We start from the raw sequence: 17,802 nt of genomic DNA, 5'->3' as shown, positions 1-17,802 counted from the left end.
TTTATATTGATCATTTGTGAACGTCACTGAAAGAATTACAGAAGATGCCATTTTCATAGTAATTAAAATCAGTTTTAGCTCTTCTATAACGGCATACTTTAAATGACACAAGTGGAATTGGATAAACCACACCCTCTGAAGACCCAGATCACATACCGCGGCATGCCTTACAATAGAATCCTCAAGAAAAGCGAAGACGTGACCGCCCAAAGCAAACCTGACGGATGACAATCACTGCAGAAGTGAAGGCAGTTGAATGACGTGAAGCGAAGTAAAGCACGGAGCTCAAGAGCGCACGGGACGACGTACTGTGGACGCCCTCTGCCCCATCTTGGTGACATAGGAATAAATAATGATAACGGCATACTTCAATGTAAAGCTGCAATGGTTCCAAACGCGGTTCCCTGATCGGAGAAGAACATACAATAAAACTCAGACGAGTCTTTTGTGATCACCTTCACAATATCTTCCTATATAAATCATTTAAAATGGCATAGGGTTATTTCAAATTTTTGTTTACTAAATAAACTTTTTAAATGTATTGTATGATAAATAAAAGACATTACATAGAAGTGCGTTAAAAAGTAAGGCGAATTTGTTTATAAAATATAAATTCTTCATTTATTGAAGAACCAAATCAATTTCACCCCTTTTTAATAATCCCCGTTTCATAAAACGCACTTTTGCCAACACTTTTTTAGTACTCGGAACAATAAGAATAGTATTTTTATAAATACTATTAATAAATTGACAGATATAAAAAAAAACATTTCTTAATATTTAGGAACGGAATTGTTGGTGCATGTGTGTATGTGTATAACATTATGTTTCGTGCATGTGTTCAAAAGGACCTATACAGCATGGAACCACTGCGTTTCCTAAGACCTGGGGTGTTTAGGGCGCACGGTGTCACTTTATATAACTAAAATTTAATTAAATAAATTTACATGATTTTACAACGCTGTCAACATATAAGTCGGCGCAAAGATCGTTTAAAATATTGTTATTAACCAAAATACAACATAATGATATGGTCTCAAAATTCTCCATAATGGCTTTAGTCTTGCCAGTACGTTTTTTCTAGAATGTTCTGTGTGAATGAATGAATAAAAAAATGTTACAAATGTCAAATCCAGTTGTAAATATTGATCGAATCTATTTTTAAAAATAATCTTTCGATATATATAATTATTTCATTACATGAAGGAAATTTTATACAGCTCCTGGAATAAACTATGAAATAAACATTATTTGCAATTTCTACAATATATAACATTGAAGCTGAACGATTTGATTAGAACATTAAACGCGGCGGTGTTAACGTTGTAAAACCTATTCTGTAACAGTTTCTAGCATTGTTGGCCCGCGGCGTAGGGTTACATACGCTCACAATCGGTCATTGTTTCAAATTATGATTTGCGTAATGGATACCTTATTTCTTAGCGCCTTTTTATTATCAAAACGTGTTTTTAAAATATTCTCGATTATAAAGTTACAATAATTTTTACTGATATAAAAAATATAGTTTTAAACTTTCAATTTGACAAATGTAGATCACTAAAATATTTCGCCATTAATGACGCATTTTTTTTCTTTTCATTCTCAAACTTTTTTCGGTTCATAAAATGATTTTTTTATAACTTCAAAACCACACAGATACAAACAGAACAATATAAGAGCTTACTAAAATGTTTTTATATATTAAAATTATATGCGATATAATTTCATAGTTTAATATTTTATAATATATTATATTAATAGGTGTATAATACAAAGTGTAACTTGTTGCTCTTTATTGTGGCGTTATAATGTGAATATTCCAATGGTTCTTAAAATAGATTTAAAATACATTCTCAAAAAAAGTATATCTGACATCTTGTTTAATACTGTCTATTTTCATTCCTACTAGCTTATGAATAAATTTTGACACAGATAATTTATACAACGGTTCTGTGTTCATAGTTTTAACAAAAGATATTTTGTAAAAAAAAACTGCAGAATTACTTTGTTGTAATTTAAGATAATTAAACCTCGGTCGTAAGTCTAGGCATAAATAATAATTGACATTGTTTTGTAAATATCAAATAAAAACGTAAATATCAAAGACATATTTTAATAAATCCCGGAAAAAAGGAAAATTCGAAAAATGTTATATTCATTACCAAAGAGCCGAATACAACTGTAATGACAAATTAAAAAGAAATTGAGAAGAAGGAATAATTCCAAATGTACTAAATTTTTATATTTATAAAAATATGAAAGAAAATATTTGTCGTAAACTTAATTAAACGGCATTTATTTTATTTTTCCTGAAATTTAAATTCCTTTCATTTTTTATTGCGCAAAATTATCAAAAGCTTTATTTTGTTATTACATCAGGCGCTATCGAAAAAACAAAAAAGAAAAAGACTAACTTGTACATTGTTTTATGAAAATATTACTCGTGTAAATCACCAGTTGACACAGAATTTTTTTCCCAATCGCTAACACCAATGATGATATTTAGTATCGTTGTACATAAACTGTTTCCATTATTTATTAATGAAATAGTTTATATTAATTTGTATTATTGCAAATAAATAGAATTTTATGCAGTAGCAACAAAACGACTTCCTTTGCCCTGCTGACATTTAAGCTGTAATTTTGCGGTTAGTCTTGCACAATTTAGCCCGCCAGCTGCAATTTATTGGAAACGTGCAATCAAAATCCTATAACCAATGATCTACCGCACAGAGTTTCGTTTCAATGTTTGTGTCTTGCAAAACAGACGCAAATCTTTTATATAGTAATTTAAAATAATAGCAATTCATGATAACTAATTATGAATTACCCGTATGATAAATAAATAAAATATTGAATGAGATTTAAAATTTTCAAGGAGAAACTAATGGACAAAATGATAATATAGCAATTTAATGGCATTGTTTATGTGTCTTAGTGGCACGCAAAAAAGTGGCTCATTATTTTATGTCTTATTATTACAAACTTGAAACACCATAAATTCATTCCTTCTATACCACCGATTTTCGCAAATAACCCACATTTTTTTAATTTGTTTATTTCATTTTATCATGCTCAATTCAAAATAAAAAGTATTGATTTTTTTAGGTATTACTCACTATTCTTAGTTACAGTAGCGGTGACACTCCGTAATGCTGGTCTCTACGGCCACAATACTTTTATGTTAAATCATTCTTGTGAATTCAAACTTGAACACAGATTAGAATTCGGACGGCATCGGTGATATGGCCATATACCTTGTAAATACTCTTTGTACGTACGTGAATACACTTTCTTCGATCTCTTTGCTATTATTTTCCCCGTCATGAAACTGGAACGAAAACGTACTCAGGTGGTAATTTACCTCCGCCCGGTAATCGCATTTACAACAATTTCCGAGAAATTTGTTTATGCAGCCATTAAGGGAGTGCATACGCATTAATGGAGTTAGATCATCTAGTGCATCAACACCTGCATGTCGAAACATAATGAGCTTACCTCCAGAAAATTGAGCTTGTATACAAAATGTCCAATAATCAGATTTATGTAGTTTTTTTTAGAAATGTTTTAAAAAACACAAATTTATTTAAGTTTTTCCTATGTATTTTCTTAAATCCTTTGTTCCTGGTTTTATTCATTGAACCATTTTCCAAACGCACAAATGTCACATTGACTATGAGTGACGTCCGTAATGTCATTAGTTTAAATTGATGCCGGAATCGAAATTAAGTAAAAAAAAATTGAAATTAATATGTACCTGTTAACTGTGATGTTTCTTTTCTAATTAGTACCTAAGCGAGAAGTGTATACGTGTTTTAATAATTATAATATTAAGTAGTTCAAATAAAAGGTCCATATACGGATGAAAAAAGATTTATAACTGTAGCAGTAACGAGTTCGTTCAAGTATTAACCTCGGTGATTACTCGGTTGTGCGAAAAGTTATTTGGAAATTCAACGTTGAGTCATAACAATTACATAGTGTGTATCATATGATAACCTGTTACACACCACAACTAAAGTATAAGCCGTGCGAGTAGACGCCAGTGGAGTGTGAAAATGATGGAAAAATTAAAATATTTTTGGACAAAAACAAATCGCTGGCACCATGGTAAGTCTTTTTCAACGTACATAAAATTTTTCAATTATTACATTGCATTGTAACATACCGTTCTAAAATTTTTGTTTCTATGCAAATGAGATAAAATGTTTTTCAACATTAATTTATTACAACTTCGGTAACGTTATAGTACGAACTTAAATTGTAAAATCCTTTTTAAATGTTTTTAAACATGATGTCAAATTGAAATTGTGTGAGAGAAACAGGCTATCCCCAGAAGATTTATTTAAAAAAATCCTTATCACATTTTTTAAGATTATTAACATTTAAAATAGTAACTGTTTTTTTAATTAGTATTACTACAAATTGTTATCATTTTTCCCCTTATATGTAAAAATGAGTAACCCTTTAGCAAAACCACACAGAATGTTCTGATTTTGAATTAAAAGATTTTAATTCTGTCAATATACCGTTAAGCAATATATATTATGCGAACATCACATTGCATATGGATGACAATGTGTGATGTGAGACATTTCTAGAGTACTGCAGAAGGGTCATGAGAGAGACTATTATCAGACAGAAACAAGTAGGCAAAAAAGTGTAAAAGATTAGTCAAACTAAAAATATAAATCTGTGGTAAAAATAGTGTGAAAATAAGAAAGTAAAAATTAAATAGTAAATGAATATAAATGTAAGGAAATGCTAACAAAGAAAAAAAATAAAGCAAAACCAAACATGCAAACCTGTAGTATTTTGGTGGTAGGTGATAAAAGTGAAGTGATAAGGGGGTTCGGAAAGAATGAAAGGAATGAATGAATTTCTGAAAAATAAGAGATGAATGAATAAATAACATTGAGAAGGAGAAGAGATGAGAATGCAAATAATATGATGAAAGAAATAAAATTTAAAAGTAAATTTTGTAAAAATAGTTTCTGTCTATCCATAGAGGGAAAGTACAAGAGAAGGAGGAGATTTAAAAATGTATGTATAGATATTTAATTTTCTGGAGTTAGCTGCTACCAGACTAATCACCAATAAGCACTTGATGTTGATTTACTAGTACCCTCAATCACTACAACCAACAAAATTCATAGAATAAAGTTAAGTTTTATTATACAGCAAAATATTAATGAATAATAAGTGTAGATCAAATCTTTTTATGCATATGTCAAAGTTGAGAAGGGTTGACTTACTATAGAAAGCGCTTTTGTATTGGAATAATTTCAAAATATGAATTGCTTAGTGAGACTTATGACCACTTGCTCATCCAAATTCTACAAACTACACTTGTTTATGTGTAGGTAGTGATGTAAACTAATTTGTTATTTAAATTTATCTATTAGTAACTAGAGAAAGTCAACTCCATGTTTGCTTTTTCAATAAATAACTTCATGCAAATATACATGTGATTACATGATCTCCTATCTTACTTACTTACAAGAAACTTTTAAAAATAGAACAGACAAGATTTTCAATTGGTATCACATCAGCTGTATCACTATCATCACCATGTTGGGTGATAAATGCTCACTGCAAGGTGTAAGTCTACCCAATAAATCTTGGCCAATCAGCTGTATACGTAAGAAATAAATAGTTAATTTTGTCATATGCTCCTGTGGTACACAAATACCACTGTCTTATGTCTATAAATATAACAATTCTTTCACATCCCTTCTATTGAATTTTTTTCAAGAGGATTTTTAAAACGTATCAATTTTTCATCATTAGATTTGCTTCTTTCCACTGAAAGAACGACAAATAACAAATTGGTAACAATAATATTTTAACCATCTTGTTTCCTTTTTTAAAATGTAACCTTTTTAATGTCATCAAAAACAGCTTGATAAAAATAGTATGACATAGGTGTTTTTTTTTTAATTTAATCAAATGATATAATATTATTAAATCATATTATTAACATAAATATAATTTAATTAAATGGAATGTATGTGTATTTTATACATTCTATTTGCAATAAAACTTTTTGCCCTGACCTAATATATCTCTTTAATACATATAGAATAAATACAAAATGTCAAGTTGTCACAGGTGACTGTGAAGCTGATTCATTGCAAAGAACCTTGCTATGTGCAGGTAATTAAATTATAATCAGGGTCACAGAGGTCTTATTTAAATATAATTGTGTTTTCTTGCAAGCATAGTTAATAAATCTTAAATAAAGATATATAAAAGTATAAATGTAATTTACATTACAAAATCTAACCACATAAGATTTTATTCAAAACAGCTAAAGTCATGAAAAACAATTATAATTGTTAATTGATTCAAAGAGCCATCCTTAGAGTAAAAAAATGCATTATCTAGTTTGTGTAAATACAATTTATAGTGTACAGATAAATAATGTAAAAATATTATTATTAAAAAATACTTATAAACAAAATCCTTTTCTCCTCTATTTTGTATGGTGTTATTGTCTTTTCTTTGAATAGGATGGACAGTATATTAATAAAGACTTTAGTAATAATGTGACTAAATTTCTAATAATTTATTCAGCAGTATATATTTTTTTCTTTATGTTGTAAAACATTTTTTGGGTTATTGACATCATGAAAACTTTCCTTGTGCCTCAATGAAACTATATAACGCTGTATATCTAACATCCAAAAAATAATAAATTTATATATTAGGGAGACCGGAAAGTAATGTCACTTCCTTAATTTAAATTTGCATGACTACATTTTTAACAAGTTTTTTTTTCTAAACAACAATATATTCAACTTTGTTATATAACCTTTTGCCATCCAGTATGCAAATTTTTAATGCCGGAGTGGTAAAAATCAATGTTTTTCTGTAAAATATGTTAACAGAAACAACATTACTTTCTGGTCTCTTCAATGAATATATAAGCTCTGGTGAGTAGTGATTCTCCTGGAGCCTAACTCAGAACTGCTTCTGACACCATCTGATGTCACTTGTGTTTTCCAGTTGTTTTATTGGACAGGACAGGACTCTAAGAAATACATGTTATCTCTTGTTTAACTTGCGCATCAGTCACAACATCCGCTATGCTTATAACTCTTATACATCTTCTTTTATAAATAAGATTAAAAATATTTAATATTTAATGTTTCATAACACATTTTCATATTCATAATATCAACATTGATAGCTAAATCTTACACTGTTGCAGTGATCTTTTTGTTCCTGGTGGTGGAATTGAAGGTTATACCTGGAGGACAGCTGGGTTTCAAGTGCAACGACGCCGCACTATCGCATCCGTACACAGGAGATACGATCAGCTGGAAATGGCTTTTGGGTGTCACAGTGTTATTGCCGTTGGTAGTTGTAAGTTTTTTGATTGTTTATTAATATCAGATCTAAATTCAAATTTTGTTGTGGTACATTGGTGGAATATTTGTGTTATTTTCTTAGAAACAGTGTACATGACTTGCCATTTATGGTGGCAGTAGAATAGCCTGATTTATTTGAAACTACAATAAAACAGAGCTCCATAATGAAATTGCTCGTTCAACCAACGGCCGTTTGGGGCGGAAAGGTAAAATGACGATCAGGAGCTGGTAGACATGTAGGTGGTGAAGGTAGGCCTCCCACTGGGTAGACCGACGACGTAGTGTCAAGGGAAGTGGCAGCGGGCAGCACAAGATCGGTCATCGTGGCGATCTTGGGAGCGTGCTAAGTTATTCCCTGCCAGTCGTAAGAAGCGACTAAAAGGGCATCATGGTTCGTGGGCGTTGTGGGTGGGGATCTTCATCGTTCACTCATGTGAACCCGAAAAGGGTAGCAACGCGAAGTAGTCTGGTGTTGCTGCGGTATACTGTGGATGCAAGGAGAAGCAGAGCTTCCTCACGTATTATGTCTTGGTGTAGTACTGAAGGGCAACTGTGAGTACCGTAGGAGATCCGACAGACGCTCGAAATGTACCGAAGACTCTGTGTTTGGCACAAAATAACATAACTCCTGAAGATGCCCCGTGGAGGGGTGACACACGTGTTGAGTGATTTGACGGTGGCAGTTGTGTAATTCGCATTGCTTGCCGCATACGCATTTATCAGCGGGCTGGCGGGCGGTGCACTTTGTTGCATGACTACCACTGCATGTGCGGAAGTGGCTAAATATTGGTCCTTTTCTTACTTAGGATGGACTTCCGCCAGGTAACGCCTGATTCCATTAAATAAGTACCGAAGACAACCACCGAGGTGGTTTTAGTGGGTGAGAATCCCACATAACCCTCTCCTACCCCCTGTATCACGTCTCCATACTTAAAATTTCCCTACAAACAACAAAAAAGGCCTATGCCTTGCAGTGGGTATCAACCGACTGATATGAAGATGACGGATGGCGTCTTTCTAGCTACGGGGGTTCTAAGATCCTGATCTGACATGAGCCAGCTGACGTGAGATGTTAGGTTTAAGTTAAAAACACTAATGAAATAATTCAGCACTGTGCTGAATCATATATAATAACGTGATCAAAAAGTAAGGTGAATTTCTTAACAAAATGTAAATTATTTGATAAATTTCATCCCCTTTAAAATAATCCTCGTTTGATGAAACGCACTTTTGCCAACGCTTTTTCCGGACCTCGAAACAGTCGGAATAGCCATTTTCCGGTAATGCCTTCCTTCTATGATCCGGTTTTATCTCCTCAATCGTGTCAAAACATCGTCCCAGCGTTCGTTTTTTGATTTTTCTAAACCAAAAATCGCATGGTATTTATCAGGTGAATACGGTGGTTGCGAAACTATGTTAAAACTATTCGAGTTTTTGGCAAAAAAGTCGCAGAGAACCAATGCATTATGACGTCGACCAATCAAGAGTTGACGTGTTTGACAAAAACTCGTGTAACTCGAAGGTAATTAAGTCTTTTGACAAACAGACGCTTGGCAAAAGTTACAGATAGTTCTTCCAACCTAGGAAAAAATTACTTGCCATCCTAATGTGTGCGAGTTTTAAATGACAATTTCACCTTACTCTTTGATCATAGTAGTACATATTTAATTTGACATTACAGAGAAACAGATATTTTATGTAACTTTTCAAATATTTATTGTTAACTGTCGTTTTTGTTCAACTGTTTTTGTAGACTTGAAGATATTTTTTGTGGAATTTTAAATATTTTTTGTTAATCACATTTCGAAACTTTTTTATTGCGAGTTGGTGAGACTCAGTAAAATACATAACTACAATAACCTGCGATAAATATTGCACATCGACCTTTGGAAAGAGACAATCGGCTAATTTCTGCTTCATAAAGCATTATCTCTGTCGCACGACTGACAAAACGTCACATAGGTGGTGTGAGACAGAGATAATGCTCTACGAATCCAAAATTAGCCGATTGTCTCTTTCTAAAGGTCGCTGTGCAATATTTATCGCCGGGTACTGTACTGTGGCATTCTTCCTAAAGCCTGTTGGTCTTGAGGTAATAACTCCGAAGTAAAAGTGTGTAAGAAAAGGACCAATATTTAGCCACTTCCGCACATGCAGTGGTAGTCGTGCAACAAAGTGCACCGCCCGCCAGCCCGCTGATAAATGCTAATGTGACAAACAATGCGAATCACACAACCGCCACCGCCAAATTACTCAACACGTGTTTCACCCTTCCACGGGGCATCTTCAGGAGTTATGTTACACCGATTAGTGCCAAACACAGAGAGGCACTTTATTGCACGACTACCACTGCATGTGCGAAAGGGGCTAAATATTGGTCCTTTTCTTACTTAGGATGGACTTCCGCAAGGTAAGGCCTGATTCCATTGAAAAATGTAAAAGTGTGTTTTATTCATTCGAGCGTCGCCCATATTTATATCGACTTAATAAACAATTTTATTTCTGTGGAATTCCCCGTTTTCGATACGCCGCTGACGTTGATGCAATGTTGCCGCTACTACCTTATATTTTTTTTCCTAATCTCCATATACCAGTCTCTCGAAGTTAGCTAACAGAATTTCATTATAATTTTTAATTTTTTTTTATGTGAATCGTCGTTATGTAAATTCAATTTATTTTCTCGTCCTTGGCCAGTCTGCCGTGTTACTCGGAACGTCTTAAACAAGTCATTATCATAATGAAAAAAATAACAAAAAGAATTTATTAATTGATGTATGTAATATAATTAGGTACATATCGTAAATGTATATGGTAATGAGTTTTTTTATAATTACATTTATCGAATTTCATAATCAAGACTTAACATATTACAGAGTGATCACTTTATTTATTTATTGATTAAATGTGAAATAACCGTAACACAACTCTCTTAACCCTTTTCTTGATAATCTAGTCTTATCTCTTCTATAAGTATCTGTGGAGATACATCAGAATTAAAAAAAAATAGTGGCATCAATTTTGAACGCAAAGTAATTATTTGTATGTGAATGTTTAGGTAGTTTCTTAATTTTCGAACGCTTGTTCAGTTTTTTTCTGTTGGCATCCTTGGGACTTAAAAGTCAAGTGGTATGAATATTAATGTAATATTTTAAAAAAATCTGCCAAGTTAAGGGTTAACACATTCTATTCCACGTGGGGCGTATACGACCCCCGCTGCACTTTCCGTTCAGGCCATTTGCAGTTCTCATTGACAAACAAAGGATTCATAAACAAATGTAGGGTCGAATATAGACACTCGTAACTTCACATCACGTGTGCGTGTACGTAAAGTATATTAATATTTATAACTTTTACCAGATTATAGCTTTGTAGTATTGAAAAAGTGTAAAGCATACGTCTTAAACAACTTTTTTTTAATTTTTAGTGTGGGTCGTATACGCCCCACGCGGCCTGAATGGAAAATCCTCAAAAATTGCTGTGCCGCGGAATCTGTTAAACTTAACCCTTTCCACTCCAATGTCGAGTGTCACTCGACACTGATTTTGTTCCACAAGCTCCACTGTCGAGTGATACTCGACATGGTGTAATACTTCTTTTTGTGGAAAATTTTAAAACAGGAAAGATTTTTGTTACTAAAATGTTTGAATTACGAATGAATGAAACATATTCTAGAATCGCAGCTTTTTCGTGAATGGCGCGGATGTTTGGTTATTCCGTTTACAGGATTCATTTCATATTACGGAAAACTACTTCGTTTTTTTCGAAACTTTTTATTGTACTTAAGTATATTCTGTATTTAAAAAAAATAACGCACTCCAGCGACAGACTGCAAAATATGTAAAAATACGTCGCTTGTCCAGTTTTAATCTGTTTCGTTATTGATAAATACTGACCGATGCAGATGTCATCACAATTTAAATTTTCAACACGTGAACTGTCGAACGCGCAAAGGTGTGTCTGGCGACAGTCACTTTGGCCACTGACCACCATTTCGTCTTGCCAATTCCGTGGACTATGTCGATCACATTTGTTCATCCACTTTATTCGAAATTTAATTTTCATTTATATTGATTATGTCAAAAATGGGATTACATTGATAACTTTTAAAAATGTAATGCGTAATAAATATTATTGGATATTGATTTTTAGATGTTGATAATAGAGAGACAGTGCCACGGCCACGATAAGAGGGAGACAAATAATAGAAACTCTATACGCTGGTACAAGGAATACGTCTACGGTCTTCTGGTCAATTTGACCATAGTGCAGGCGCTGAAACTAGCTGTTGGCTCGCCAAGGCCGCACTTTTTTGACACCTGTCAACCGCGTGAGGCACTCACCTGTTTAGAGTAAGTACACTATATTTATTTATTTTAAAGTTTTTCGGCAAATTATACAACTTTTATTTTTGCGGTACATACGTTCCTTAGAAAAGCGTGCAACATAGAAATAAATTTGGAGATATATTTCGCAAACTTAAAATTTTGTGTAGGTTAAAAAAACTCTAATTCTTTTCCCTAAAAAAAAAAAACGTGCTAAATAAGTTAAGAAAACAATTCATTTTTAACACAAATAATTTAATTAGTAAAGTCAAAATTCAGTCCTTAATAAATCGTATAAAAATACAAATTTGAATGAGGAATAAAATAAATTTTGCAACATTTTTTTAATGAGCTTACAATGTTGTACAAGTGTCAACGTATCCTTTCAATTGTATTTTGTGGCTGTATAGATAAATTTCTGTAAGCACTGTCAAGATTAGAATTAAAAAAAATTAAGTATTATTGTCAGAAACAAAATCATGTAAAAAAAGTATTTTGTTATTGGCTGGCCGTGTTATTTCAAAATCGTGTAAAAAATGAATTGCTTCTTTAAACCTACACAAGTGCAGTATATTCTCATTCCAGCCATAGCACGTCCACAGCTGGACATTGACCTCCCCCATAGATACACAATAGGACAGTTGGACCTTGCCTGAATCTAGGATCTTCCTTAGCAAGATCTGTCCTTTTCAGTGGACAACCTGTAATTATTCCTAGCTTCTTAATTTGGGGTGATTTAACGTCACATATATTTGCAACAAAAGCTCTTTATTCGCGGAGTATATGTTCCATAAATATGCCGCGAATACAGAAACTGTGAATATGGAATGCTAATTAATATGGGATCATAGGGGATGTGGCAAAATTAAAAAAAATCTATTTAATTGAACTTTTTGAACATCTTGTTTAATTATCTTAAGGCTTTGACAATTGTTTGAAGAGTTTTGTAATTTTCTCTTGCTGGGTACTTTTTAAAAGCTCCTTCATTTTAGATAGATACGGAGCAGTCGCATTAGCAATTTTCCTCTAAAAAATAAGACTTTGTTCCACAGACGGAATGTACATGAATAAATCGCAAAGCCGATTTGCCATTCTACCTTCACTAAGATTTTTCCAATTAAATGTTACGTTTCCAATGCTTGTTGAAGCCTCTTCAATGAGCTATGAATTTAACATTTTAACATAACTTTTTTAATTAGTCCATTTCGTCCTCCGCAGTATCGAGGTGGACGCGGTCTCGGCCCAGCTCTTTACGGGGCACGGGGGTTCTCTGAGTACCTCCACAGGTTCAAGCTCAAGGAGGACCCCTCGTGCTTCTGTGAACCGGGAGTGGACCAGACCGTGATCCACCTTGTGGCCCAGTGTCCCGCATTCGGGGGACTCCGGCTCGAAATAAAGATAAAATGTAACATGTAATGAGGGAGGTATGAAAGGTCACAGAGTAAAAGGGAAAGATAGCAGAAATGTGGCATGAAAGAATAGATTGAAAGAATATGTGAAGATCGAAAGGAGAGAATGGAAATAATAAATAACTATGTGAAAAAATAAATTGCCCGTAAAGTCCCTGTCCCACCAAAGATAGAGGTACGAAAGGCCCCCAATAGCGGAGGCCATAAAAAAAAATAGTCCATTTGACGGTTTTTGCAAAGGATATTGGGTTGGATACCTATTTGAAGGTTTTTTTATTATGCATTAGATTTTTATTTTATCAGCCAATACAACTATTTACCCGCATTACATTGCACATACGAGACATCAGAGAATGGTCATATGTAGTTCGCCATGTTGGTGAACAATGAAAAATTTTTCATTATGTGATTTTTAATCTTTCTCGTCAGGTCAGAGTACGTGAATAAGTACACGTGTACGACGGCGTACTGGCTCAGCCAGTCTGACAAGAGTTTCCCTTCCGGACACACGTCATTGGCCCTCCACGCAGCCCTCTTTGTCGTTGTAAGTAACGTTTAAGTATTTAATGGAATAAGGCGTTACCTCGCGGAAATCCATCCTAAGTAAGAAAAGGTCCAATTTAGACAACACAGACTCTGTGTTTGGCACTAATCGGTGTAATATAACCCCTGAAGATGCCCCGTGGAGGGGTGAAACACGTGTTGAGTAATTTGGCGGTGGCGGTTGTGTGATTCGCATTGTTTGCCGCATACGCATTTATCAGCGGGCTGGCGGGCGGTGCACTTTATTGCACGACTACTACTGCATGTGCGGAAGTGGTTAAATATTGGTCCTTTTCTTACTAACGTTTAGGTCTATCGCGTTCTTTAATTTCACTTTTATCTTATTACTTATTAAAATCGTGTGATCGCTCTAAAATATGTTATTTTTTTTCCTTTACAAATGCTACAGACCTGTGACTTGACAATACAGTGTACTGAATTGAATATTAAACATTTTTTTTCTGTCAAAATATGACAGACCTGTGACTTCTAGCAGTACAAAGTCCGCGGGGACAAAAAGTAAACAATAATTAATTTTTATATTTAGTAATTCGAAATTTAAAAAAGTTTTCCTTGATATATTAAGATTTCGTTATATTATTTTTGAAACCATTGATTTTTGGATAGGATGTACTATACATTAATAGACAGCTGAGTTGAACATTCAGGCCTTTAAAGTTTTTTAAATTTTCAACCCAATTTATCGTCATTAAATGACAGGCGGCATTGGTTTTAAACTACATTTATTTATGACGGTGTGAAAACCCAGTCAGATATATTTTTAAAAACAAAACTGATGATATTTAAGAACGCAACTTTTATAGTGTTAAGTTGGCACGACTGCAATTGTAGTGTTAGGTTGGCAACATTGTGAGCGTTAGCTCTGTAAACCGTTGTAATTTTTTTTTATTTATTAGCACTGTGTCCGAAGAAGCTGCAAAAGCCAGAACGACTAACAGCTTCCATCATTAATAGAATATAGCCTGTATTGTAAAAGTTTTTTTTACTCAATATACGATCCAATTTTTCCGTATTATGATGATTCAGTATTAGTTTTTTTAAAACAAAGATATCTTTTTTTTTATGACCCCCGCTATTGGGGGCCTCTCGTACCCCTATTTGTGGTGGGATAGGGACTTTATTAGAATTTAATTTTTTCACATTATCTTTTATTTTCTCTCTCTTCTTTCATTCTTCGGTCCGTTTTCTATCTTTCATGCTACATTTCTACTTTCTTACCCTTTTGCTCTGTTCGTCTATCATTCTTCCCTTTTTCTTTTTACATTTTTCGATTTGTATTTTTATTTTACATTGTTACTTATTCTATAATTATTTTCTATCACAGTTTTGTTTCTATTTACATTTTTAATCTTTTTATACTCTGTTTGCTTTATCTCTTTCTATCGCCCTTTTGGCGAAAAACAAAGATATCAATAAATAAAGGTAATGGGAAATATATACTAGGAACATTTTTGTACAGTACTACCTGCAGCTTCGTGCCACCGGAGCTATGGCCAGCGTGAAGGTAGGAGAGCGCGTGATCCGCGCATGCCAGGGGGCGTGTCTGGCGCTCGCGTTCTTCTGCGGCGTGTCCCGAATGTGGGATCACAGACACCACTGGTGGGACGTACTCGCCGGCGCTGCCATCGCTGGATTCACTTTTCTTTATACCGTTAGTATACCATTGAAACATACATTTTTTATAAATAAGAAACGAAGTCAGGATAAGCATGGTAATGGTGGAGATTTTTGAGGGAGGTCTTTGCTCTGCAGTAGGCTTCTATCGGCTGATATGATAAAGAAGGAAACATTAGGTTAAGGTTGTTGAGGTCGTCCGGAGACGACCCCACGCTACTTCCAACAGTACCTATTGGAAATCTATACAGAAGGCCCAGCTGTGAATGTGTTATTGCTGAAGAGATTTAGAATTAAAGAAATTTTCTAATCGTAAGGATTTCATTTTAGACAATTTCCTTAGGTCCTTAAGAAATTTACATTTTATAAACGTATTCACCTTACTTTTTGATCACAGTATTCTAATTATACGTTAAATTTTAAAGTAATCGAAAATCTTCAAAAAATAATTTTCCTTCGTTAACTATATATATGCTTACTCATAATTAATTAATTTATTTTTTACAGATAAAGTCATTGTGCAATGACTTCCAATGTTCCAGAAGTGACGTGACTTCGATAAATGAGTCAAACACACAGAGTCATTCCGAATCATAACAGTATTATATTAGTATTACCACGATTTACTGTGAGTATACGTATCCCTCAGTTGGGCAAGGCCGTGTAATCTCAACTGTAAACAGGTACACTATTTTTCTCAAATTGTTTTTTATTTATAATATTTTTGTGTTAACTCAATTCTTAAAAGATCCTGGATTTTTTCCACCTAGTAATTTAAGGATGTATTTAAAAAACCTATTTCCTTTTGATAGTGTATTTAAAAACAATCGATATAATTAAAATAATTAAAAAAAAAACCACGTACGGATAGAAAATATACAAGTAATTATCAATATTTGCTTTTTGACTATCATTTAAATATATGTTTGTCACTTAATATTACGTGAATTATTTGAAATAGCGATTACCTTTACCTAATAACCAAAAAAAAAACTATACCATAGATTAAAAATATTACTTCAGTGTTGCCCCCGTAACGAACTTTGTATTGTACCAATATACTAAAGACTATAATTTATAATCATTCCTGGTTAGGTTCTTCTTGGCAGATGACGTGTTTTTAGTTACTATTGGTAATTATTTCTAATTCAAAACTGTGTTTCGGATGATAGATGCTTTGTTTTATCCTATTACTGTGTTAATTAAATATGCTAGTGAAATGTTTGATATTAAAACATTTTTTAATAAGTACGTATTCTTCTAGAACCATCTTATCTTTTATTTTTGCCAAAAAGGAGTGCTGTGTTTCGGATGGTGTACATTAAATTAAGAAAGTATTTAATTAATGGGATATACAGTCCCAAAGGTAAATGCAAATACTGTGCTAGAACCGTCTTAGTACCTATTTTTGCCAAGAAGTAGTGCGTGCTCGACTGTGTTTCGGATGGTATACCTTAAATTATGAATTTAACTAATGCTACTTACCATCCCAAAGGTAAATGCTGTGTGCTGATCAGAATTTTGTATTTCAAAATCTCTTCTGTTATGTCGTATCGTATGTAGAACAGTCTGGGTTATTATCAACTATTTTGGCTAAAAGCAGTGCAAGCTTGTGTTTCGGATGGTACAAATAAAATAAAGAAATTGCTTGGCTATTGGGTTTTTAAAAGGTGTTTTGGAAACGACAGTCTTTATAAATTAACTTTTTGAGAAGTATCAGTGCAAGCATTACATTAGTGTTTCAGATGGTCGAATTATTAGATTTAATGGATACAGTTTTTAATAACTATTCCATTTTATACACTTAGTAAATAAAGCAATTGTTTGTGATATTGTTTCTTCTTTTTTCTCTATTTATTATCTACTTCAATTGTAGTTTTTTTAACTATACTTTTGTTGTAGCTCTGTGATCATTAAAATCGTAAGAGAAATATTTATTTTATATATATTGTATTAATGTAACATGGAAAGTATCTTACAGGTCAAAGAAGTACAATGTAGTGAACCTTTGATGATTTTGATGATCTAAAGAGGATTTCAACATTGTTTTGAGATTATTTATCATATTCCTGTTTATAGTTAATGTGAAGTCAATTTTAACTTAAGTAAATCAATTTTGAAAATAATGTTTTGACGACCCATCTCAGAGCGAATAGATTTTTAGTTTTAAACTTCACTTCTATGTTACAATACTAAATTAATAACACCAATTTATTTATTTCTGGTTACCCTCACTTAGTTCATAGCCAAACCAATGCATTGTATTGTGTGTGTAGGAATAAAATAATAATTTATTTTCTTTAAATAAGTATACTTATGTAATAATATGTAAGAACCAAACCATGAAAGCGTTTGTGATAAGAATAAATATATTATTTATTTTCAAAATTGCTTTTAATTTTTTATACACGAAAACCAGTATCATATACTTATGTAAGAGGTACTCCCCGAAAATACACGATAACGCTGAAATTCATCAAGATGGCGATCAACTGACTTTAGATTCCACTTCATCCAAAC

General features: G+C 33.1%; 1 protein-coding gene across 1 annotated transcript; it reads left to right on the top strand.

Annotated features, from left to right (window-relative positions):
* The first annotated feature begins 3,719 nt into the window (after positions 1 to 3,719).
* Positions 3,720 to 17,636, top strand: LOC137921493 (phospholipid phosphatase 1-like). Its single transcript, XM_068764269.1, has 6 exons — positions 3,720 to 4,110; positions 7,214 to 7,368; positions 11,523 to 11,722; positions 13,534 to 13,648; positions 15,128 to 15,319; positions 15,790 to 17,636. Exons 1-6 carry the CDS (start codon positions 4,059 to 4,061, stop codon positions 15,877 to 15,879), a joined length of 804 nt encoding a protein of 267 aa, XP_068620370.1. The 5' UTR covers positions 3,720 to 4,058; the 3' UTR covers positions 15,880 to 17,636.
* Positions 17,637 to 17,802: the final 166 nt, after the last annotated feature.

This window comes from Battus philenor, unplaced genomic scaffold (assembly GCF_028537555.1).
Source record: "Battus philenor isolate CCGP_79_NKW_IND1 unplaced genomic scaffold, ilBatPhil1.0.hap1 SCAF_19, whole genome shotgun sequence".
Lineage (NCBI taxonomy): Eukaryota > Metazoa > Arthropoda > Insecta > Lepidoptera > Papilionidae > Battus > Battus philenor.
Note: the sequence above shows the minus strand (reverse complement) of the source record. Positions and strands in the feature narration are given on the sequence as shown.